A 27,060-nucleotide genomic window follows, 5' to 3' on the forward strand; every position below is an offset into this window, starting at 1 on the left:
ATTGAGAAAGTTGAGGAATGCTCATCAAACACGTGTTTGGAACATCCCACAGGTGAACAGGCCAATTGGGAACAGGCGGGTGCCATGATTGGGTAGAAAAGGAGCTTCCCTCAATTGCTCAGTCATTCACAAGCAAAGATGGGGCGCACTTGTTCACCTCTTTGTGAATAAGAGTGTGAGAAAATAGTCGAACAGTTCAAGGTCAATGTTCCTCAACGTACAATGGCAAGGAATTTAGGGATTTCATCATCTCCGGTCCATAATATCATCAAAAGGTTCAGAGAATCTGGAGAAATCACTGCATGGAAGCGGCAAGGCCCAAAACCGACATTGAATGCCCGTGACCTTCGATCCCTCAGGCGGCACTGCATCAAAAACCGACATCAATGTGTAAAGTATATCACCACGTGGGCTCAGGAACACTTCAGAAAACCAATGTCCGTAAATACAATTCGGCGCTACATCCGTAAGTGCAACTTGAAACTCTACGATGCAAAGCAAAAGCCATTAATCAACAACACCCAGAAACGCCGCCGGCTTCTCTGGGCCCGAGCTCATCTAAGATGGACTGATGCAAAGTGGAAATGTGTTCTGTGGTCCGACGAGTCCACATTTCAAATTGTTTTTGGAAATTGTGGACGTCGTGTCCTCCGGGCCAAAGAGGAAAAGAACCATCCGGACTGTTCAAAATGTAATGTTCAAAAGCCAGCATCTGTGATGGTATGGGGCTGTGTTAGTGCCAATGGCATGCATAACTTACACATCTGTGAAGGCACCATTAATGCTGAAAGGTACATACAGATTTTGGAGAAACATATGCTGCCATCCAAGCAACGTCTTTTTCATGGACGCCCCTGCTTATTTCAGAAAGACAATGCCAAAACACATTCTGCACGTGTTACAACAGCGTGGCTTCGTCGGGTAACAGACTGGCCTACCTGCAGTCCAGACCTGTCTCCCATTAACAATGTGTGGCGCATTATGAAGCGTAAGATACGACAACGGCGACCCCGGACTGTTGAACAGCTGAAGCTGTACATCGAGCAAGAATGGGAAAGAATTCCACCTACAAAGCTTCAACAATTGGTGTCATCAGTTCCCAAACGTTTATTGAATGTTGTTCAAAGAAAAGGTGATGTAACACAGTGGTAAACATGAGCCTGTCCCAGCTTTTTTGGAACGTGTTGCAGCCATAAAATTCCAAGTTAATGATGATTTGCTAAAAACAATCAAGTTGATCAGTGTGAACATTCAATATCTTGTCTTTGTAGTGTATTCAATTAAATATAGGTTGAACATGTTTTGCAAATCATTGTATTCTGTTTTTATTTATGTTTCACACAACGTCCCAACTTCATTGGAATTGGGGTTGTAAATTAGGAATGTCCCACACACACTTTGTTGTCGGTGGTTAATATTGGTGGGTTGTACATAGCTGAGCTATGATCTGTGTCTCCCTGCAGGTTAAAGCAACAAAGACTGAGAAGCTGGAATCACCAAGCAATTGCAGGTAGAGATGACATTTTATTGCCAGTGTTTTATTAAAGGCCCAAATAATATCTGACAAGCCGCCCTTGAGTGATTGTCCCTAAAATCATATTTTTTTGTGATTGTGTTTTATTTCAAAATCTGTTCTTTCATTTTGATGTTCAAACAACCTGGACAAAATCCATTCACATTTTATAGAATTAATCTAGGTTTCCCGTAGAAATAATTATACCCGGTGCTGAGTCTGTGTCTTTTCAGCAAAGTAATAAAAGAGACCGCATGGTCTGAGTAGTTGGGTACTCTGCAGGGTGCTTGCTGGTATGGCAGATGGTGGCCCAAGTCTTGCTGTGTCAAATCTGTCTCACAGCTGTGTTTTTCTGTACACTTGTTAATGGCAAGTTTCCCAATTGTGGTTTTAGCCTAACCCTGTATGAAGAGTGACATTTCAAAGGCAAAATCAGTTGGAAACATGTTACTCAAAAGTTTTTTGCCAAACCGTTTCGGTAGCAGTTGCGTGAGTTATGGTTGCAATGAATGCTCCGGTAGGAGAGATACATTTCATAATGGATAAAAATTCCTCTCCTGACCCAATGTTTTTTCTCAGTGCTCCAAAATATAGCCAAACCATTAGAGAGGAAATAGCATTTGCATAATGTGTCTGCTTTTTTTCTCGATAAAAAAATGAAAAAGAAAGAGAGTGCGTTTTTTTTTTTCTAGGGTGGAACAATATGGACAAAAAAAAATCTTATCTTAATGCCAGGTATCTCTCTCGAATACAATACTGCTATGGGTTCATTCAAAACTAATCATTTTCAGACAAATGAAAATATCATGATGCAAAAGAACATGGAAAGTGCAGTTTTATAGATTAGAACCCCCTGTCAGTGATCAGCATTAACATATAGTGCACATATAGAGGGTAATATCCTGTCAGCAACGTATTGGGGGGGGGGAAAAAAGAACGAGTTCGTTTTTGGACTGGAGAATTTAGTTCAAAATTTTGAATTGTGAACTGAACTAGTTCATTTTTGGAACTATGAACTGAGCTAGTTCGCGCGTGTGTATGTATAAAAAAATATATATTTACAGCGGCTGAAATAAGTATTTAACGTGTCACAATTTTTCTCACTAAATAAAGATTTGAAGACTGCTTGTGTGGAGGAATGGGCCAAAATCACACCAGAGCAATGCATGCGACTAGTTTCTCCATACAGGAGGGGCCTTGAAGCCATCATTGCAAACAAAGGCTTTTGTACAAAGTATTAAATTAGTACTGTACAAGTTGGTCTGTTCAATACTTTTTCCCTGTGTCATTTCACATTGTTACAGACGACTTAATTTCAGATTTTATTTATTGTACTTGCTTTTTATGTATGGATTACTTGGGTTGTTCCCAACGTGGTAAAATGTTCATGTCAATAATAGCGCCTTTGGAAATGTACTGTATTTAATGAGAAAAATGATGGGACACCAGGGCCACTCACAGACTGCCCAATGGCCGTAATGTGTCCCTACTAGGTATAGTCGGTCGAAGGTATACATTTGGATGAAGTTACATATTTAGATTTAATCGACCAATTATGATAAAGAATAAAATTGGCTCATGTACATCTGGTTATGGAGCTCCCAAGCTAAATTTCACATCTAAAGTATGTCCTATTCCCCAAATGCATTTCTATAGTACTCATGCCTCTAAGGAAAACTCCATGACCGAAGAATTCCAGTGAGCTCCAGACTTCAATGAGTCACACTTCTCGTTACACGCAAACTAGTCGGGTTTGTGCAGTAGGTGTGATAGAAGTCATTATGGGAGAATTGGCGTACCTTGACATCCCGCAAGCCAGGTGCGTACAGACTTATGGACCGAGAGATTTTCTGACTGCAATTTATTTTCGCGACGTTCCAAACATCGGGTCAAAGTAACTTGCACCTGCGCCGGTTAACAACTAATGCGAACAAAGTTGCTGAAGTTTTGATGTCGTGGGGGAAAGGCGACTCATGCTTGATGCCCAAGAAATCAAGAAAACCGAGGTGGTGAAAAACTGTTGAATACTACAAAAGTACAGAATCTAGTACTCCATAGTTTTAAGTATTTGCACACAGTTTCAGATGTTAGCATCAAAAGTATAATGTATTCAGAAACAAATCTCTGAATTCACTTAACTGGGTCGTTAATAGAAATCAATGGTTTGTGAACCTGTAGTCTCAAGTTCACAACCCATGGGGTAAATTATCCTTATACTGAATTGTCTGAACACCCTTTGTTGAGACCAGTCTTTTGCAATGTTTTGCAATGTCAAAAAGGAAAACACATTTAATCCTTTGATGTTGGCTGGAGGTCTTGAAGTCCCATGTATGAAAATGTTTGGAACGATCAAACAATCATCAGCTTATTGACAGACACTAAATCTAACCTAATTTTTACATGGACTGTGTTCTTATTTTTGCACGGTAGCGAGCCAGAAAATGATGACTTCACTACAAAGAAGAAAGGAGTCAAAAGAAAACGAATCAAAGATGAGCCTGCCGATGTTCCCACCAGTGACGCACTAAAGTAAGTCGATGTCAGCATTCTAAACTGTTGATTGGCCTCAAAAGGAAGTACTCTGACTGACCTAGCTACTGAGAGATTCACACATGCCATGCAGACCTAGATTTTATAACTCAGTTTCCATCTAATAAGAATGTCAAATGTTGTGAAGGGTATTCAAACAATCTACAAAATGGGACTACGTGGCACCTTTCTGTTGGAGTACCAACTGCTTTGTTACACTGCCTTAAAGTCCCTCTAAAGTGAAAATAAATGTCTTGTAAAATTGACACACCGCTGTCTTGTGTGTTGTTAACAACCCTGCTGAATGATAAAATGATAAAATGAGGCTTAAAAAAATCATGAAAAATCAAGCCTTTCTCTCAACCCTGGAATGCTGTGGACGTGTCCACTGAATGATCTGAAACTGCTCCCCGTTCCTTGGTCAGCTGTTAATCACATACCACTACGTCTAAAATCTTCCGTATCACTACCCATCCCGTTTAAGGCGCAAAAATAAATCTGCTTAAATAATAATCTGCTGGAATATATCCCACCGCTTCGTTACGAGGTTTTCTACGCCCTGTCGGTAAGCGCTAGCTGGCAGCTAGCTCACGAGCTAGCAGGCTACTGGAGGCTCCATGCAACTGATGTCGTGGCCAGGCGCCGGGCTAGTCTACTGAGTCACCTCCTCGCTTGGTATTGTATCGGTGTCTAGGACCCCATAATAAAGACACTTCAAGGAAAGTCAGCCTTTTATTGACACAGCGGCACATTTAGTCAATCGGTCATTCAGCCTTGCTCACACAAAATGACAGACATTTGAGCACATAGTTACGGTGGCCCTTAAGTGCAAAACACAACAGCAAATAACCAAACACAACGGCAAATTAAAAAACGACAGTAAATAACTAACCACAATGACAAATAACTAAACACGAGCAAATCAAAAAACAAATAACTAAACACAACAAATCAAAAAACACAACAGCAAATCAAAAAACAACAGCAAAGAACTAATCACAACAACAAATAACTAGACACAGCAAATAAAAACGACAACAAATTGTTAATCATAACAACAAATAACTGAACACAACAGGAAATGAAAAATCACAACAGCAAATGAAAAAACTAAAAAAAGTAAGCAGCCAGGAAAAGTAGATCCTTGTGGGGAAGATAAGACCCATCGGTGATTGGATGAGAGGGACGACTTGATTGGAGGACACAGTCGTTGCAGCCCAACCTCTTTTAAATGTGTTGTCAGCGTGTGCATACTTATTTGAATGTTGTGATTAGTCCTGATCATATCTATCCATATCACCTCATATGTATGTGTAACGGGAACAAGCTAGGCTGTGCAGATGTACACTCCCCAGTCCTTAAAAGAGGGTGCTGGCCCCTGAGTTAGCGGCCCGGGCGCTCGTCTTCCAGTACAAGAGATGGTGGCAGTGTGGGTTCAAACCCCAGTGTGTGAGACCACGCAGGAAGTCACGCCGTAGTTATGTAACCCAGAACACAACGCAGAGGCACAAAATCAGATGGGTTACATATGTCCCGAGTCAAAATAATTCCCAAATTCTGCCGGGATATGTAAACTTATGACCGCAACTGTACATATATGCGCTCATACGTACCTTGTCATATTGGAATGGAAGTGTAGGCTACACCTTTGTTATAACCACTAGGTGGCGGTGGCATATTAGAATGAAAGTGTACACCTTTCTCATAACCTCTAGCGGGCGGGGATGAAAGTGTACAGCTTTTTATAACCACTAGATGGCAGCATACATTTATAAAATGTGAAAGTTTTCCCCCATTTGCTCTATACCTATGTGTTGGATTTATCTTACCCAACATTATAAAAATAGACACAAAAGGAATGAAGACGCTGGTTTCTTTTTCTCATGAGGAGGGCGTATGGGAGATTGTTCAGATCACAGTCTCTCAACACGCTCTAAACAATCCCCCCCCTCGCTCCTGCTTTTATTTGAAATAGGAGGGATTTACAAATCATAATGTTCTAAGCAATAAGACACAACACAAAATATTTGATAATAAGAGGGTTTTTCCCAGACATAGTATTCTAAACAATAAGACACAACACATAATATTGAACCAACACCTGTCACGACCCGACCACATCCGATCACGTCCTTGGTCCAGGCGCCCTTCCATCGGATGATGCTGAGTCTTCTTTTTGAAGGCGAGACATCTAAAATTGTCCATTATACTAATGCAAGCTAAGCAAATAAATGATAACTTCTACAATTTATCTAACATTTCCCTCCTGTTTATCATGTATTTGCACAAATTCTCATATCATCTTACAGTCACTTCATTTCGATTTTTAACTGTAGAATCATTTTTATGAAACAAATACATTTACACTCAGAGTAACTTGTCATATATGAATGTTGTAGTTTAAACATTGTAATCATCTGTACCAGGTAACAAATCAGGTAAAGCAAAATCATCATTTTCATCATTATCATCATTATCATCATACAGTAAGGGATACATAAGCTCCAGACGATTCTCCATGGGGGTTATGGCTGTGGTGATTAATTTACTGATTAATGCCAGAATGCATGGGATACAACAACATCCACATAATGTCAGAATGGCTGCAAAAACAGCAATTGATATCAATATTGGTGTAATTAGGGTTTTATATTTACCAAAAACGTCCATTCGAGCTGTCCCACAAGGAGTGTTGATTGAGGGTCCGCAGACCATCGATGGCTCTGGTCAAGCTGCCATCTGAAGCAGTATTGTTTGTTCTCCAAACATACCGCAAACACCTCCCTCTCTTGCGAGGAGCATGTCGACAGCTATGCGGTCTTTGGAACGTCCTTGAGCTGCTCGTGCACAGCTTCCAACCCACTCTGAGTCCAATTTCCTAATCTCTGTACATTGAAGTGGATGTAGTTTATCCCATCAACATTTTTATTAATCGTACACCACCAGCATATGAAAGACTCAAATCCTCCTGCAACCTGGTCACCCAATTTGTATTGATTAGGAACCCCCACGAGGAACACCTGGCGTTGATGTATGTTGGATTATTTTGCCCCTGCCATGACAAATCTCTTTTTTGTATATGTTTTTAGATTGGACAAAAACATTGGTGCCCTTTCCATTAAATCTTGAACAGGCATAGGGTATACTGACACATGCAATATCTAAGTGATAATAGCGCATAATCTAGATATATCTTTAGGTAATCTATCAAACAGTCTATCATCTCCGCACCACCACCAGATGTCGCTCCGTGCCACTGGCACAAAATTTGGTTTGACTTTTAAGGTTACTTTAACTGTGTGTCGTTCAGTGGTCCTAATTTTTTTTTCCTTTATTAATCATGTTTATACAAGTGAAATTATTTGGTGCTACTAAAGTAGAAAACATCGGTTTGTGTTTATCTGCTTCTTTTACGGGATATATAGGATCCCATGATTTACAAGGAACCAATCATCAGTAGTTATGTTGTTAAAATTAAATTAAAATTTGTCCACCTTTCTTTGAAGTTTTCAATGGCATTTTTGGTTTAACACTGTTCCTATAACACAGTACACAATATACAATACACAACATAACACAAGCCGTTTTGCTTAGGTTAAACTCCTTTCTATGTTCTTTTGCTGTTTTTTTTTTTTTTTTTTTTTTTTTTTTTTTTTTTTGACCAACTGGACCAATCATAACTTGTTTCACCAATGAGGTGTTTCCATTCAAAACCAATAGTTGCATACCAGTCATATCCAAATCCCCAATTCTGCCCATTCTCTTGAGCATCATTGGTGAAAGCCGCATATGGAATTATGATTAAAGCAGCTTGATTTTGGGGGGCACAAAATATTAAACCTTTTTGCCGCGTTTGGAGGCCATGTCCACAATTTTGATCATCAGCTGTACTCCTTTTGACACGAGTTAATGATTCAAAATTTTTTTATTATTGGGTTTGTCATATTGGTCCAGTTGGTAGGTGATTTTCTATCTAAAAATGGGTTTTATCATTGAGGGTGGGACGTCCCATGTACCACAAAAACAAAACCAACACCATAGTAGCCGAAATTACTACGTATCCACTTATCAAATGTCGTAACCAATGTGGGTGTGCCATTCTGCTGAGTTCTCACTAAACGGGTTGGTGTCTTTTTTCTTCACTGACCAGCAAGCGTTTTCAGAATCTACACATCTGCTCCCGCTCCGTTATCAGACTTTAGCTCACCTTCCTTAATTGAGTACTCAGCTGAAATGACTCTTTTACAGTGTGTTAAATGAACCCACGTATTTCTTTCTGCTATTTTTTAGGGCTGTAAAGTGTCAATCTATCTGTGCCACCATCCCTCCGGTTGAGACGTGATACAGCATGTCTCAATATAGCAGCCCATTTGAATAGTTTTTTTTTTTTTTTTTTTTTTTTTTTTTTCCTGTGCTAATGTAAATTTCATTTTGTAGTTTTGCACTTTGTTTTTCCCAATAATTGCGTTCTTGTTGTGGAATACTCATATTGGCTATCAGTATAGATTGTACCATCTTTATTTATCATTAGTTTGCATGCCTCGATTAATGCTACTAATTCAGCAGCTTGTTCAGCCAATTCCTGTCAATCATGCTGCGTGCCTTCATCATTTGGTATTAGTGTGGCTGGATTTAAGGTTGTGCATCGCTCAACAGTCAAATGTGGTTCTGATAGCAAGATGGCAATGCAAGATAAATGTCTTGCAGGTGATTTGCAATAGGAGAGCAGACACTGTATGTGGGACCTTTAGGGTGAACTGCTCTCTAGTTGAAAAATAAGCTATTGGTCTTAGCTTATCACCGTATTGTTGTGTAAGTACGGAGGTCATGCAATAGCTTTTACAATCTACCATTTGAATGAATGTTTTATCATTAAATTTGGAAGGCCTAGCGCAGCACTGGACACCAAATGTTGTTTAATGTCACAGAAGGCCTTTTCTGCCTCTGTACTCCATTAAACAGGTGATGTAATTTTAAGGTTGTTTTCATGTATTAATTTTGACAATGTTGCAACAATTTCTGCATAGTTTGGAATCCATGTTCTACAATAATTTGTCAGACCTAAAAATGATTATTATATGTTTCTTCGTCTGTGGTTTAGGATTTTTTAAGACTATAGCTCTCCTGTCTTCTAATATAGTCTTTCCTCCTATACTTAAATTATGGCCTAGATATTTAACTTGTCTTTTACATCATTGCAATTTATTTTTTGTTAACTTTATGTCCCTCTTCTGTTAGATGATGCAGTAAAGTCAATGAATCCTTGCATGTCTCTCCATCTGTAGATGCCAGAAGACATGCGTGTTGTCATAACTTGTGAATAATTAGTTAGACTTTCACAGTAACCTTGCGGTAATCTAGTAAAAGTATATATATATATTTTTGTTTTCTCAAATGTGAATGCAAACCAAAATTGACTGTTATTTTCTATTGGTACTGTAAAGAATGCATTACTTATGTCTACTACTGTAAACACAGTAGCGTCTGGTCTTAATGAATTTAACAATGTGCGTGGGATTGGTACGCATGCTGCTCTCTGTATTACTGCAGCTCATCACATTCTTTTTTATCTCTTATTTTTGTGATAAGCTACAAGGCTGCAGACAACAGGGCCTTCCCCACGTTTAACTGTGGTTTGTCTGGGATATCGATTGTGTAATAGAATGTACTTTCTCTGTTTTCCAGTGTTACATCAAGGTCCTCTCTTTTTAATTTATGTTTAATTCATATTTGAGTACAAGTCCTAGTTGGAATAAGCCGTCTCTTCCCAACAAATTCACAGGGCACTCCGGGACTTCGAAAATGGGCATTCTACAAGGTTATTTCAGGTTTTTCAGTGTCCAAAGTCAGAATGTCCTGTAAATTGAAATCCACCTCCTCATTCTCTGTAATGTTTACACAAGAGGATTTGTTGAGTTGGGAAGCAGGCTGGCCTAGTCATGCAGTAGTTTGTCCGTATTCTCTTTTATTTTTCTTTTTTTCTTTTTTAGGGCATTCACGTGCAATGTGGCCCTTGTTTCCACAGCACCAACAGATGGTATTATCATAATAATTTCGATTTCTACCATATCTTACTCTCCCACGGTCTCTGCCGTGTCCTCTAAAATTATCTCTCTCTCTGCCTTGATAGTATATTTCTGCTTCTTCGTCGAGGAAGACATCTATCTTCTCTTTTTGTTTTTTGTCTAACACTCTTTCTGCGTGGAGGGCATGATTAACATATTCCTCCAGAGGGCCAGTTGCTAGGTTTATCCAATGTTTATCTACCCATCTGTTAATGTGTTCTTTCGAAATCACATGTAAAGCATTTTTTAACTGTTGTTGATAAGGTGTGATGCCGGCTACGGCCTTTTTCACATCCTCATTAGTCCAGTTTAACCAGAAGAGTAAGTCGTCAAATCCATCTTTTTGTATTTGTGATATATCATTTTTGTGTCGACACTTTATTTCGTTTTGAAGTTGAACTATTTTTTGCGAATTTAGCTGGCCAGCGAAACCGTATTTGGTTATCCACGTGTTTAAATCTTCTATTTTGAAATGGTTTTGAAGTTGAACATATTTCCAATCTTTACACGTTAGGTCTATTTTTTGATCCTGTTTACTGTTATTTATTCCCATTTTTGTGAATTTGGAAGTCAGTTCATTTGCACCTAGAGTGACCTAAATACTGACTTTATTCAAAAATGACAGGGTGACAATAAATGTCTGAGTTTTGGTAATTCTCAAGCTTCTACCCTAATTGGGGCGGAGAATTCTTGCCTTTGCTTCCAAACTCAGTTGTCACTTACAATCCCGTCTTATACATTCATACTTTTACACATACACACGATATTAATAACGTTTTTATAAACACACGAAAACACGGAAACACAGAAACACAGAAATACGGAATTTAAGTACGTACAGGACCCCGCCGTCCCCACGGATTTTATCGGATACCGTTGTCCATCTTGACCACTTGCCAGTGACTAGTATTACACAAGGTTTGTTCTGCCGCAGACTTCTTCGTCGCGCAATTCACTCACTCTTTAATCCTTTTTTCCCCAAAAATTTTTTTAAAATTTAACTCACCACTCGTCTTCAATCCTGTGGATTGTCGTCAACCTTCAGATCCCAGTTGAGGAGGACGAAGACCAGTCCCGTAAAAGGGTCTTACTTGCCGTGGCCACGGTCTCTTAACTGGAAGTCGGCTCCACAACTGGAATCCTCGGGTGTGTTGACATCCGGCTCGAAGGACCAATTTAATGTTGGATTTATCTTACCCAACATTATAAAAATAGACACAAAAGGAATGAAGACGCTGGTTTCTTTTTCTCATGAGGAGGGCGTATGGGAGATTGTTCAGATCACAGTCTCTCAACACGCTCTAAACAATCCCCCCCCTCGCTCCTGCTTTTATTTGAAATAGGAGGGATTTACAAATCATAATGTTCTAAGCAATAAGACACAACACAAAATATTTGATAATAAGAGGGTTTTTCCCAGACATAGTATTCTAAACAATAAGACACAACACATAATATTGAACCAACACCTGTCACGACCCGACCACATCCGATCACGTCCTTGGTCCAGGCGCCCTTCCATCGGATGATGCTGAGTCTTCTTTTTGAAGGCGAGACATCTAAAATTGTCCATTATACTAATGCAAGCTAAGCAAATAAATGATAACTTCTACAATTTATCTAACACTATGTATAATGCGTACTATTGACTTTTGACAATTTTTTTTTTGGGGGGGGGGGGGGGGGGGGGGAATGCGCATTATACATGAGAAATTACGGTAAATAACGCTGAGCTCTTCTGTAAAATGGCATCCAGGGAAGATGCATTTTCGGAGTGTAGGGATACTTTCCTTCATAACTGCATGCTTTAGCGGTCGAAATATACGTAGTGCGGGTAATGGGACTCATGCCACTCTCCGAACTACATGACTGGGCAGCTCAAGTTCTTTTTTTTTTTTTTTTTTTTTTTTTTTTTTTTTTTAAGTCTGGAAGGGGTGACTCATCCCAGATGCCTCAGTGCATCACTGGGTGCCCTTTTAGCCACACCCAAAAAGTCTGGAGAACTGAAATGGTGAAAAAGAGTTTAATGCTACTGTATGGCTTCCCAAGATTTTAAAAAATCTTACTGTGCATGTGCTTACTTGGAGTAATGCAATGTAATAAACCTCACGAAGCACTGAGACTTTAACAATTGTGCCGAAAAAGATTCAAAGCTTCAAGGCTTCAGTGACGGTGAGATCTGGTGGACAACTGAAGCCATAGCAACCTCCAAAGAGCACGACTGAAGCACTGGCACTGTTTCCCATGACAGCAATAAAAGTTCAGAAAGGTCTATATGGTCATTCAATTGTTTTGTTCATTCATACCAAATAATGATTATATTGTCATTACAATAAAATATGCAGATGCTCTCCCCCATACTCTAAAACACATTCCAGACTAACCCAAAGAAGAAATGAAACGCCATGAGCCAATGACACTGAAAGACTATGAGCCAATGAAAAGCTTCGAAACATTTGAAGGAATGAAGCACGAAGCGAAAGAGCAATGACTTTCGAAGCTTCGAACGTCATTGGTCACGTGACACTGGTGTTTTGTTACAAACGCCGTGTCGGACGGAACACAGCGTTTCGAATCACTCCGCTTCAGGAAGAGTGACACACGCTCCAAAGCCTCGGTATCATTTGCCCATCACTTGGTTTATGGCAAGGATGTTTGGTGACAGGATTAGACCATTCAATCAATAATTGTCCTCAGCAAGCAAAATTACGTACATTGTTGATTGTGTATTTTCATCCAGGAATTCATCGTGACCGAAAAGGTGTGTTATGATGTCTGCTGAATCATGTTGCCTCATTATGATATGAAGACTGTTATTATGTTTGTGTTTGGATACAGGCGCAAAAATAAAAAAAGGCAACATTCAGTAGAAGAAAGTGGAAAACCTCTGAAAAAGAATGCTAAGAAGAAAACTGAAACGGTAAATCTGTCTCCCCGGCTCGATCTGTCGCCACATAGAATGTGTGAGTTGTAAGAAATGTCAATGCTAGGAGCATTTCAATTCAAGTCTTAAATGTATTTCTTCACACAGGATGTGAAAATAGAGGAAGGAGAGCAACCAGCCTCCAAAAAGTCTAAGAAGACAAAAGAGGAGATGAAGGAAGCAAGAGAATTGAAGATAAAACAGAAGGAAGAGGAGGACCAGAAGCGCTGGCGATGGTTGGGAAGAACTTGTTTTTAGGGATGGGTATCGAGAATCTGTGGGAACCAGTTCCAAAGTTAACGATAGTTTGGAATCGTTAGCTGAATTTTCTAACAATCCCCTGATCGATTCTATTTGAATTGATGATGCCGTCGCACATTTTACACAACATACGGATCGCATGGACCAGCCACATTTCACATATCGACTGGCCTCAAGTGGTGTTAACATGCTACGTCACACTAACTATTCTGACTAAAGGTGCCAGATTGCCACCAAGAGCAGGAGTAAACACCTGACTAAAAATGACTAGAAACGACACCTGTCTGTACAAAAGAACACAAAGAGGAATTTTAACGCAGTCAAAATGTGATACAATAATTGTAACTATAGCAATGCATTCTGGGAAAGAGCATGAGCAAATTGTCCGGGTGTTACTGGGTGCTACGCTAAAATACACCCTGTCAGAAACTGTGAGCGGAAGTATCCCTTGGCGGCGGTTTCTGTAAAAAAGTAGTAGTATGTCGTGCTTGAATTTTATCAAAGTTGTTTTTACCAAATTAGGAAGAATATATGCCTGTGAGTATTGTTATATTACGTGGGTTTCTACAGAGTTTATGTGTGAATAGTCAATATTTGAAAGTAAATCTCATCCATGAATGCTAATTTTAGCATAGGGGCTTTTCCACCAACCAGCCCAGCAACTCTGAGTTCCTGCTAGCAAAAGGTGCCTGTGGCCCATGTGCTTTCTGGTTCATCGCACTTATTAGTTCCGGGTAACTTGAGCAAGTAAGGCTGCTGTTGCTCAATACTGATGCCTACTGGACCTAAAAATGCTGGTATTTCAAGCTTTCAAGTTAGTCTTATTTTATATATGAATCATAATTTCAAATATTTTGATACCTTTAAAACCTAACCCTTTATCCAGGTGAGGCAATTGAGAACTGATTCTCATTTGCAATGCCAACCTGGCTGCAGACAGTTTTTGAGGTAGGGAGTTTTGTTCTATACAGGTACATTTCAATAAATGAGAGTACTGTATATTTTTTGTATTTTATTGAGATGACATACCTAAATAGATTGTGATAGATGAATTCAAAATGACAAGTGTTTCTAATGTGTTGGCATTCAGGCGGTTACCTTTTTCTTCACGCAAGTTCTCCAGCTTTCGAGAGCATCCGCTCACATGCCTTCCATGGCCCTTTTAGTCACCATGTGCTATGATGTAATGTAATATCAACTTGTTACTACAGTATATCGCATTGTACAGTATGTATGTATTTGCTTCTGTTTTGCTTTGTTTTACGCTGCTGTCTGCAGCCAGGTTGGCATTGCAAAATACCTTACATCAAATTTCCCATCCCATCAGGTGGGAAGAAGAGAAGTATGAAGCTGGGGTAAAATGGAGGTTTCTGGAACACAAGGGACCCTACTTCCCGCCTGACTACCAGCCCCTACCAGACAATGTTAACCTCTACTACAAAGGTAAATTATCTGCCCAATTTACTAAAGGAGAATATCTTTTAATCAAAAAGAAATCACACGCATGCCAAAAAACAGATGCTTCCAATGTGTGATATTTTATTTTCTGTTTATTAAAACAGTGGGCCTCATTCACTAACCGTGCGTACGCACAGACTTGTACGCACGTTTGACGCACAAATCTGTGGTTCCTCAATGCGTTCGTACTTTTTTTTCGTACTCGACAAACAAATTTCAAACTTACTCGGACCATGCGTACGCACAAATAATGCAGGATCAGCTTTTGAAAAAAAACGTTAAACACATTTGACCTGAGATGCACAATGTATTGGAACTACACTCATTCATAAAAATACTAACTTGAACGATAATAACTCAAACCAGGAATTTGCTAATGAGTTGACTGTCCTGAATAACAGTGAAAAGTAGCCGTGTCCCGATCCAATGTTTGAGATTGACCTATAGGTCTGATATCAGGAAAAAGCAAGTATCATATGATATCAGACTGGATCTGAAATCGCCAATGAAAAAACTCTTATACAAGCAGTCTATTCCAGATTCCACTCCAGCATTTCTATCCAGTAGCGCCCGTACCACGGCTTGCAGAGCCCACGTGATCACAACAACAGGTTGCTAAGGTGCTAACAAAGTAGCATCTACAGACGCACTGCAACGGAAAATTACTCTGTAGCTATATTATAATAATTAGTGGTGCACTGAATTTTTGGTCACTGTAAGTTTGCGGTTTCGGACTGAAAGACCTTTTTCACCGAAATAAAACGGCCAAAACAAAGCAGCCGAAAGACCGCTGCACTTTTCTGGATTAAAGCCTGCAGATGCCACAAACGATGACGTGACGTACGAGATGATGTGCTTCGTGGGCGTCTGTCTCGCTGTTTAGTGGCTACATCGCTATATCAAAATATGTCTTAAATGGGGCTGGGCGATAATAAAACGTGAGGTGTACCAATCCGATCTTTCACATCAGAAATCGGTCCGATGTCAGCAAAAAAACCGAGTATCGAATCGGACTGGATGTAAAATCTCTTATGCAAGCAGTCCATTCCATGCTCCACTTATGCACTTCTATCCGGCAGTGCCCGCACGACACGCAGAACCCACGTGATCACAACAGCTTGCTAAGGCGCTAACATAGGGTACGTTCGGAAAGGCACTCCCGACAGTTCGGAAACTCGAGCGTAACAGAAGGGCTCCACAGTTGGGTCTTATTTCTGTGGTGTGATGAAATCCTAAAAGAAAATGGGCAAAAAGTTTTGAGTTCGCATCTGTAACATAAAGTAACATGCCTCTCAGCATCCAAAGTAAAGCCACAAACCTTTAATAATTACTCTATTTAAATCTAATACGAAAACAAACCAATGATTTTGGTGAAATAAATAAATAAAATTACTAACATTATCAATACTTTTCCTTTTTGCCACGCTAGTCCGCTTTATATTTATGCTGAGTAAAACTTGTTATAAATGTTTTCTTTGTTCAATCTTTTTCATTTTTCTAATTGACGTTTGTAACTATACATTTATTTTTTATTTTTAAATTGTTTTTTAAACTTTCAGTACAGACGCTTTAAGGCTTTAGTTTAAAAACTATACAAAAAATGTGATAATTATATTTGGACGTTATGGGGGAAAAAACATGTTAAACCTTATGCGTTGTTGTTTTTTTGTTGGTTTGTTTTTTTCCTCCCTATTTCTCAGCCCTAGGTTAGTACACAGTCATACTGTAGCCATAAATACAATTTGACTAATAATTGGAAGAATAGTTTATTTCGGTGTTTCGGTTTTCAGCCTTTCTTTCCTCATTTTCAGTTCTCGGTTTTGGCCGAGAATTTTCATTTCTGTCCGTCAGTAATAATAATGCCGAGAGAGGAAAGAGAGGGTGAGAATGAAGGAGAGAATGTGGATATTTGAAATGCTATTGTCAATGATTGCGCTATTCATTGACTCCTTCATTTCAGCAACAGAGACTCTGCAGTGGCTGCACGCTTTGCTTTTTAACCTGAGATGAAATTAACACGAAACGTTATTTTTGGTATAAAGGCATTTTCGATTGGTTCGTTGCATGCGTGGCGTGACGCTGTTCACCTGCAATTCAAATTTCCACTGGCAGCAAACTAGTTGCACAACCGTACACCTTGCATGACAGTTCACTCGCGTTCAGCCACGACACCCTGTGTGCAGCGGACCTTAGAGATTGATTAATCCTCTCAAGTCAAAGTGTATTGGGTCAAACGGTGATTGATGACTGTCGTTGTTTTTTTTCCCTTTTTTTTGGTTTTTGTTTGTTGAGCTGCCGAGCCAGAGGGCTGTTCTGTGGGGAGATGGTTTCATCTGTACAACTTGCCTAGGGTGCATGTTCTTGTTTGTAGTGTGTTTGGAATGCTGATTTAAATGTTTTATTTGATTTGATTTATTTGTGCGTGTGCGTGTCCTTGTCCCAGAGCTCATCTATAAATGAAGTGATTAGTCTGGCAGGACACTGGAGATGTTGGGCTTTCATCGCACAATAAATTTGGATCCTTTATTGTTATCCTGTCATTTGCGTTAGGAGTGATTTGTCTAAGTGAATTAAAGGGCTTGGTAATATGGAAGTTGTTAATCCTAAACGCATGAAATAAGAATAAATCATCTTGCATTACTACAATCTCATCACAGCACTGCTTTGATGGTATCATTCCACAGGTAACCCAGTGAAGCTGAGCCTGGCAGCTGAGGAGGTGGTTCTGTTTTTTGCCCAGATGTTGGATCATGAATACACCACTAAAAAAGTTTTTCGAAAGAATTTCTTCACCGATTGGAGAAAGGTAAACGGAAATGGGTGATTAAAAATTCATGGTTTTGCTCTATGAACAACTGTTATACTGTTCTATGTACTGTACATCATTCTTGACTTGCTTTGTTGCAAGTGCTGCTTTGGGTCTGTCTGTCTCTACTTTTTATCCAAAGCCAGCCACTGTGGCTTGTTTGGCAGCAGTCGAAGTCAGTTTGACGGCTTCACGTAGGGCTTGACCTTCATTCCTGGGAAAAAAGAAATAAATAATTGAAGCAACAATTTTTCTTTTCTCATGTTTTTGAGATTGTCGAGTTGGACGGAATGAGTGGCACCAATGAGGATATGAAATGCCAGTATTTTGAGGGTAATAGCCTGTTCTCAGCATATTGGGGAAATGAAAGAACTGCGAACGAGTTCATTTTTGGAATGGTGACTTTAGTTCAGAATTTTGAATTAGTTCAGTTTTGTAACATGAACTGAACTTTAAATTAGTTCGCGTGGGAAATGAACTTTCCCAACACTGCTCGTCTCCCAATACCTGACATGGTGGTCGACTGCGCAGGAAGTGTCGCTGTAGGCACGTAAGCCAGAACACAATGCAGAGGTACAAAATCAGATGTGTTACAGTATGTCCCGAGTCAAAATATTCTTTTATAGCGGCAGCTACGTTTGAATCACTGTTAACGCTCATTTCAAAAAGCACGACAGTCGCGGAATACCTTCGATTGGTCAATGCGTCCAATCAGGTTCTTTCTCTTGTCCAAGCAGTGATGAGTCTTAGTACCTTCCTTTTCTGGTAACTTAATTTTGTTTAGTTTTTTTCACTTGCTGTTGTTTTTTTTTTTTCATTTGCTCTTGTGTTTAGTTGTTATTGTTCTTAGTTGTTTGCTGTTGTTTTTTTTTCCGGCCATTCATACAGCCCTGAGCGGTGGATCGTTGTGCTTCTGGTCGGTTGTCTGCTTTTTGCAGAGTAATGCTGGAGCTCTGACACGGTGACCGTCGGGTTCTTGGTCACATTCCTGGCTGAAGCCTTAATTCCCCAATCGCTCTCTTTATACAGGCGCCAAGCTCTAGGAAGACTGAACATTTACAGATGATGGAGGCCATTGTGCTCATTGGGACCGTCAAAGCAGTATAAATCTTTCTGTACCCTTATCCAAGCCTGTGCCTCAAGTCATTTGTATAGCCCTGAAACACAAGTCTCAAAGGGCTTCACAGGTCCCCAGTTGGCAATGATTGACGACATCCCTTATCTAAACTCCCCAGTCAGGCAAGGAAAAACTCAAAACCCCATTTGGGGAGGGGAAAAAAAACAAAACCTTGAGAATGGACCGCACATGGCGGGATCCCCCTTTGAGGATGCACTGGATGTCGAGTGGGCAACATTTATCACACAGTCTGGTGCTGTACAATATTAAGATGGCATAAGAGTCCATTTACAGAGATGAAGCACCACAGGAAAGTCGTTCTGCCTCAGAACTTGGCCCAATCAGTTGGAACAGAGTCCTCCCTCAGCAATGACTCCGGGGAAGTGGTCTACCCAGATCTTGTCCAAGTTGGTCGGTGCAGAATCCATTTAGCAACAGCCTCAGATTGGGTCATGGCCACCTAGTTCCCTCTCCGAGCAGGATGAGGGATGAGATAGGACAAGCGGCAGTAAAACAGGCCTACATGTACTTTAACTAAATGCCGAAGTGGAGATTTAAACATTTACCACTAAGTCCGAGAGATACGAGGGTGCTAAGCCATGTAATATTTTCTTGCAACTGGTACGTAAATAAGTACAGGAAGTAAGAAAACCTTAAAATCGCCACAAAGGTCTATAGTTCCTTTGACTTCATGCTTCATTCATTCTTGGTTTGTGCTCTAACATGCACTGTCAATTAGGGGACCCTTTTATAAAAGGGTTTCTGCCTATCCTATAAAAATGTCCAATCAACTGATCAGTGGAAGCAGGATGCACCTGAGCTCAAATTTTAGCTTGATGGAAAAAAGTAGGAATACAAGGTGATTTCTTCAGTTTTGTTTCTTAATAAATAGACACAAAAAAAAAAAAAAAATTTCATCTTAGGTTGTTTAGTTTTGACTTTTGAGGGGAAGAATTATTATTGTTTTTAATTCTAAAATTAAATTACAGATTTAATTTTAGAATTATCCTGTAACATAAAATGTGGAAAAGCTCTGAATATTTTCAAGATGCACTGTATATTTTTCTTAACTAATGACATTGATCTTAAGTGCTTTTTAGCTATCTCAGATGAAAAAAAATAATAATAATGTTGCTTGCTTGTTTTCCAAGTTTGTGTAAAATGTATGTTTTTCTAAATATTGAAATGTTTAAGTAAAAGTACCATCGTTTGTATTGATGTCAGTCAGGGTGTCTTTTGTGCAGAGAAAATGATGCGCCAAGCCCGGGGGTGTATCATGCAGCATTCATTTTGCGCTGCTTAGTTAGTGCCCAATGCACTTGAAAATATGATTTGTATGAATGCATTGATATGCTAATCCATACAAGTAGCTTCTCTACATATGAACAAATCCAATTAAACTGTTCTCGGTCCACCGCCCTCAGTGCCCACCTCCTGTCGTTTTGTCAGTCATCCTTAGATACACTGACTGACTGGATGTCCATACAGCCACTGTGTTTGTGCAAGTGTACACTTTGTGTTGCGCTAGAGGTCACCGTTTGGATTTTGGAACTCTATTGACCTTATACACAGTGTGCACTGGCAGCAGTTGATGACTAAGTGATCAAGCTCATTCAAATACTGTTCAGTGTTTATTGTCGTCGTCGTCGTCATCAGTGTTGCTATACTTCCGAATGACTTTCCTACTTTACTGCTTTGAATGAGTGCTATTGACCGGTTGTCAACAGCAGCTTGGTCAGCGATAAGACGTGTCAAGTTTCATTACTTTTGGTTACGTGGCACCGTCTTCATCTCCTTAAGTGTTAATGACCTCTAAATTCATAGAAGCATGTGCCAGTGAAAGGTGTTTCATCAGTTCGGAATTTCTCGCCTCTGACATGGAGAAGCACGAGTCCGTGGCAAAATGTGCATTTGAGTACATTCTGTCCTTGAACTTTGTTTCAGGAAAAGTAATGTCTCTACTTTCAGTTAAAGAACGGCGCTTTACCTGCAAATTTAACTGGGCTCACCATTCCTATCATTTCCTCAGTCTTCTCGACACATTTTATGTGCAACTATGCTTGCTTTTGTTTACCTGATTTAAAAAAAAAAAAAAAAAAAAAAAAAAAAAAAAAAGAAAACCTGCCCAACTCTACATTTGGCTTATAAGCGAATAAAGCAAATAATGTTTCTGTAGGGCCCAATGTATGTGTTGTTGGTTTTTGGGCAGTTAAAATTTTAAATGGTGGCAGGTGTGTTTTGACTCCCATATATTATTATTTTAAGTTGATGTTCATGCTCTGATTTAAAAAAAATAAATAAAAAATAATAATAATAATCTGAAGTTACTTACAAGTTAGTCGTAGTTTTTTCATTGAGTACTTTCTTACTCTTAAGTAAATATTTGGACGACTACTTTTTACTTTGACTTGAGTCATATTATTCTAAAGTAACATAACTCTTACTTGAGTACAATATTTGGCTACTCTACCCACCTGGCGCTCTCACGAAGAACAATAATAAAAATAAAAAAAATACCTCTTGATTTCGAGATCTCGCTGGCCTGATGGCCAGCTTCAATTATCTAATAAAGTAATGTACCAATTTTTTGGGCGGTAACAGCATTATTTAAAAAAAAAAAAAAAAAAAAAAAAGAATTACCCTTTTCTGAAAAAGTAATGCATTTGGCAAACAGTTTATTTTGAAGGCTGTTACTGTCCTCGCGGATTATGTGGACAGGCTCCAGTTCTTTCAGACATTTTTCTAGGTTTGACAGTTTGAGGATAATAAAAGGCCCACGTGTTGTCATGACATTATTTTTCACAACTATCTTGTGATATGATCCATAAAATGAGAGCAACCCTTTAATGGTGCCGGTTTAGCGGTCTCTTTGAAGAGATAAACGGCTACTTCGAAAAGTTGAAAACGAAGCGGAACGTGCGGCCATGTCAGATTGCCTTTTCCTTGTTATCTGTCACGTTACAGAGTCACAAACTCTAGAAGAAGTGTCAAAGAGTGATCTAAATAGACATTTCCAATTCAATGGCGTTTACCTCAAAATTGCACTGAGGCCTTACGACAAAAGTGTAGTGTCAAACCTTTTTCCACTCTGTGTGCTTTTTCCATCCTTGCCCTTGCAGCGCGGTCTAACCGACCTTTCACCTGTTACAGGAGATGACGGACGAGGAGAGGTTGTTGATTCAGGATCTTGACAAATGTGATTTTTCAGAGATTCATGCAATGCATAAAGCCAATGTAGAGGAAAGGAAAAACATGAGCAAGGAAGAAAAATTGGTAAGATTGCAATCAAATATAACATTGATATATACATAACATTGGGTTGGGTGACACGTCAAAATGTATAGACTATATTATTTAGTGGCTGTAAAGCACAGCAGCTCAGCTACTGGCCTCCGACGTGGATATCCATTTTTCTTCACGCATGTATCCTGTTCTCTATTTAGCATAGCGTAGTTATGTTTGAAAATGTAATGTACAGTGTTTTCAAACGCCGTATATGTGAATGTTTCCGACTGGAAAAAGTGGGTCGAGACTTTGCGACAAAAGCGAACGCGCTTCCCAGCGTGACGACAATTGAGAACCACTGGCCGAGTTTCCGCACTGTTCCTCTTGCTCCTGACTTTAAGGGTGCCTATCTGCTATAGTTTCTATCATTTTCTTTTTGGGTGTGTGTTTAATCTGTTGCAGGTTTTAAAAGAGGCCAAAGAGAAGATAGTGGAGGAGTTTGGCTACTGTATGCTAGACCACCACCGAGAACGTATCGGAAACTTCCGGATTGAGCCTCCGGGACTGTTCAGGGGTAGAGGCGAGCATCCCAAACAAGGCAAGCTAAAGAAAAGGATCCGGCCTGAAGATGTCATCATCAACTGCAGCAAGTGAGAGAGGAGAAAAGTCGATCCATAGACGTGTGACCTTGGTGTGTTGCAAACGGGTGACTTGACAGAAATTCGAGTGTATGCCTAAATGGAAAAAATGGAAATCTGTCAGTCGTCGATCAATCTTGGCCCATGCGTTCCCTTTTCCCTCTAAATATCACCTTTTTGTGTAGGCCTATTAAAATAACAAAAGTCATTTCTGTTAATGAACAGTCCAAATGCGTCTTGCGGTAGAATGCACGTGGGCCACTGTGTGATTGTTTCTCGCTCTTTGTGCCAAAGAGAATCCTGCATTCCCGCGCCTCCCGCCGGCCATCACTGGAAGGAAGTTCGACATGACAACTCTGTGACGTGGCTGGCCAGCTGGACGGAAAACATCCAGGGGGGCATTAAATATGTCATGCTTAATGCCAACTCCAAACTCAAAGTCAGTCTGGCAAAAACTGTTTGGATGTAACATCATGAAGGACGCACATTCTATTCGTAAATAGCGCTTTATTGTAGTTTTCGTGAATTACAGTAGATATTTTTGCATAGTTGCTCTTCCTTGTTTTTTTTTGACTCTGTCAACAATTTCCATGACTTTCTTTCTTTGACTGCAGGGCGAAAAGGACTGGGAGAAATTTGAGGTCGCTCGCAAACTTAAGATGCGTGTGGACGACATCCGTAGACAGTACCTTGAGGATATGAAGTCCAGGGAGATGTGCGTTCGACAGAGAGCTGTAGCCCTCTACTTCATAGACAAGGTCTGATTTGCAAATTGAATATGGGAATATCAAGTTGCCCGTTACGACACACACCGTTAAGATGAACCTGTCACAACGAAGCCTCCTTAATAGTCCCTTCTAATTTGAAGACACACGAGCATGTTGGGAATCAGTGCTGTGTGTCCTGCTAACCTTTCCTGCCTTCTCATGTCAGATAAAAGAGCCTTTTGCGAGGAAAGATTTGATTATATGTAACTGTTCCTTCATCCATTTCCCCCCCGACTGTTTTTTTTCTTCTCGAATGGGGGGTTGCGACCAGGGGGAGTTGTTGATCTCGCTAACTTTGGACTTTGGATTTTCTGATTCAGGGCGAGAGGAAACTTGATTTGACTGTGTCCCTAAGCTGAGGATCTGTCTGTATTGAGTAAAATAAGAGTGATCCTTTCATTACTCTCGACTCTGCCAAATACTATTTCAAGGCTTTTCAGGTCTTCGTCTCTTTCGATAGGAATATTCGATGTACACTGCTTTACAAATGTACTCGACCACCAGTGAGTAATAATGATGAGGCATTCAACATTGTCAACTGGATAAGAAAAAAAAAATAAAAGCTGTTCAGAAATGGAAATAAATAACTTTTAATTTTACTTCTTACTGCAGTATTTGTGCAACAGTAAATTAAAAGAATTGTTGAATTATTTTCCATTGAAAATATCAATTTGGTTAGCTTTACTGATTTCCGGCTTGTCCCATCAGGATTGCCACATTTTGTTTTGCACAGTTTGATGCAACCCATCCGTTTTCTCCGGGCTCGGGAGTGGTCGTGGTCGTTTTGGGCTCGGTATTGGGGCACTGGCCGCAAATTGAACCTGCGCCGTCTGCATGAAAGGCAGCAGCATGGAGCACTTCAACACAAGTTCCTCCTACATACTGGTGTAATAACCATTACCAAAACATAAAAACATATTTTGGTCATTCCCAATGCTTTGGTTTTTGGGCAGCTGTGAAATAATCCTTGCATTGTGTGCTGGTCTTGTAAATGTATATAAGCTCTGTATATTGTTGATTTGATTAGCAAATGCTTGTTGCGAATATGTACAACCCACATTCCAATGAAGTTGGGATGTTGTGTTAAACATAAATAAAAGCAGAATACAATGATTAGCAAATCATGTTCAACCTGTGTCATTGAGTACACTACAAAGACAAGATATTGAATGTTCAAACTGATCAACTTGATTGTTTTTAGCAAATCATCAGTAACTTAGACTTTTATGGCTGCAACACGTTCCAAAAAAGCTGGGACAGGCTCATGTTGACCACCGTGTTACATCACCTTTTCTTTGAACAATTTTCAATAAACGTTTGAGAACTGAGGACACTCATTGTTGAAGCTTTGTAGGAGGAATTCTTTCCCATTCTTGCTCGATGTACAGCTTCAGCTGTTCAACAGTCCGGGGTCTCCGTTGATGTATTTTACGCTTCATAATGCAGCACACATTTTCAATGGGAGACAGGTCTGGACCGCAGGCAGGCCACTCTAGTACCCGCACTCTTTTACGACCAAGCCACGCTGTTTTAACACGTGCAGAATGTGGTTTGGCATTGTCTTGCTGAAATAAGCAGGGACGTCCGTGAAAGAGACGTCGCTTGGATGGCAGCATATGTTTCTCCAAAACCTGTATCTACCTTTCAGCATTAATGGTGCCTTCACAGATGTGTAAGTTATGCATGCCATTGGCACTAACACAGCCCCATACCATCACAGATGCTGGCTTTGGAACTGTGCGTCCATAAAGTCCAGATGGTTCTTTTCCTCTTTGGCCCGGAGGACACGGAGGACACGACGTCCACAACTGTATTTACTGACATTGGTTTTCTGAAGTGTTCCTGAGCCCATGTGGTGATATCCTTTGCACATTGATATCGGTTTTTGATGTAGTGTCACCTGAGGGATCGAAGGTCACGGGCATTCAATGTCGGTTTTGGGCCTTGCCGCTTCCATGCAGTGATTTCTCCAGATTCTCTGAACCTTTTGATGATATTATGGACCGGAGATGATGAAATCCCTAAATTCCTTGCCATTGTACGTTGAGGAACATTGTCCTTAAACTGTTGGACTATTTTCTCACGCACTAGTTCACAAAGAGGTGAACAAGTGCGCCCCATCTTTGCTTGTGAATGAGCGAGCAATTCAGGCAAGCTCCTTTTCTACCCAATCATGGCACCCGCCTGTTCCCAATTAGCCTGTTCACCTGTGCGATGTTCCAAACAGTTGTTGGATGAGCATTCCTCAACTTTTTGGGAATGTGTTGCAGCCATAAAATTCCAAGTTAATGATTGTTTGCTTAAAAACAATCAAGTTGATCAGTTTGAAGATTAAATATCTTGTCTTTGTAGTGTATTCAATGAAATATAGGTTGAACGTGATATGCAAATCATCGTATTCTGTTTTGATTGATGTTTAACTCAACGTCCCAACTTCATTGGAATTGGGGTTGTAGATGGAAGATGAAAAGCATGCCTGCTGTGGATTTTGTATTCATCTCTGCATCTTCTGACCCGAAAAGCTGGCACTAAGAGCTGGCAATGAAAAGGAAGAGGGAGAGACGGCGGACACAGTGGGCTGCTGCTCGCTACGTGTTGAGCACATCACGCTCCACAAGCAGCTGGATGGCAACGATTGTGTAGTGGAATTTGATTTCCTGGGTAAAGATTCCATTCGCTACTACAACAAGGTCCCTGTCATCAAAAAGGTAAAAGAACAAAAGTCATCGAAGCTCATGTACAGTTTCGCACACACATTCAGAAATTCTCTGATTTACTGATGTGAATCTGGAAAGAGCAGTGTGAATAATTAAGATTTGTGTTCTTGGGTGTTGTCTTTCAACATTTGTTTGCCTGTTGTTTGTGTCGAATGAAAAGTACAGACGTGTGACTCTGAAAGTGAAGTTTTTTTGGAGATCAAGACATTTCTGTTTTTGGGTGAAAAGATAAAATCTTACATCATATGGCTATGCATGTTTTTCACTGGACATAGATGCTATACTTAGTGATGCAGAAAAAATCGTTTCGACATTTAGTTTTGGGGTTATATGCCTGCTGGAGACCCGGGTGTGTCCCTCCCTCTACCCATCTTGGATCGTATCTTCACTGAGGCCAAGTTTTGGTTTTTGAGGCCCCACGGAGGTTTTCATTGCATTATTACAGCTCATCGTCATAATAGGCTCAATAGGAAACCTGCTAATGTTTTTCTACACCAGGTGGTATTTTTTTTTTACATTGTCAATTTGGTGCAGATTTGTAGATTTCATACAGCCATTGCAGGAACAGGACGTGTAACTCTTTTATAATACAATCACGCTTTTGTTGTGTCATTGCCTAAGACGAGGCTTTTAAAAGTGTGTTGTTGTTGTTGTTTTTAAATCAGGATCAAGTGTTTTTTTTAAATCGGGATCATTCAAGAAGTTCAGCACAGAATTGCATGAAAATGATATGACTGGGTTCTCTTAGTGGGGGAAATCTGCTATTGCAGTATTAGCATCTATATTGAGGAATATTTGCTCGATGTCATGTAAGGTCCATCCATCCATCCATTTTTCTTTCCCGCTTCTCCTCACTCGGGTCGCGGGCTGCTGGAGCCCATCCCGGCTATCTTCGGGCGGGAGGCGGGGTACAACCTGAACCGGTCGCCAGCCAATCGCAGGGCACATAGAAACAAACAACCATTCGCACTCACATTCACACCTACGGGCAATTTAGTCTTCAATCAACATACCACGCATGTTTTTGGGATGTGGGAGGAA

General features: G+C 40.0%; 1 protein-coding gene across 5 annotated transcripts in view; it reads left to right on the forward strand.

Annotated features, from left to right (window-relative positions):
- Positions 1-27,060, forward strand: part of zgc:173742 (DNA topoisomerase 1) — a 42,946-nt gene that overhangs the window by 2,590 nt on the left and 13,296 nt on the right. For 3 of the 5 annotated variants that reach the window (XM_061775062.1, XM_061775061.1, XM_061775063.1), the window contains exons 4-14: positions 1,464-1,510; positions 3,944-4,042; positions 12,946-13,027; positions 13,139-13,266; positions 14,619-14,734; positions 17,434-17,555; positions 21,823-21,945; positions 22,360-22,547; positions 22,830-22,974; positions 23,150-23,293; positions 25,825-26,010. In XM_061775062.1, the coding sequence (XP_061631046.1) occupies positions 1,464-1,510; positions 3,944-4,042; positions 12,946-13,027; positions 13,139-13,266; positions 14,619-14,734; positions 17,434-17,555; positions 21,823-21,945; positions 22,360-22,547; positions 22,830-22,974; positions 23,150-23,293; positions 25,825-26,010 (1,380 nt within the window). Of the gene's footprint in view, positions 1-1,463; positions 1,511-3,943; positions 4,043-12,945; positions 13,028-13,138; positions 13,267-14,618; positions 14,735-15,387; positions 15,889-17,433; positions 17,556-21,822; positions 21,946-22,359; positions 22,548-22,829; positions 22,975-23,149; positions 23,294-25,824; positions 26,011-27,060 lie in introns of those variants that run through there. The other 2 variants (XM_061775064.1, XM_061775065.1) reach the window with 2 other exon arrangements.

The sequence above is a fragment of the Phyllopteryx taeniolatus genome, chromosome 5 (assembly GCF_024500385.1).
Source record: "Phyllopteryx taeniolatus isolate TA_2022b chromosome 5, UOR_Ptae_1.2, whole genome shotgun sequence".
Taxonomy (NCBI): domain Eukaryota; kingdom Metazoa; phylum Chordata; class Actinopteri; order Syngnathiformes; family Syngnathidae; genus Phyllopteryx; species Phyllopteryx taeniolatus.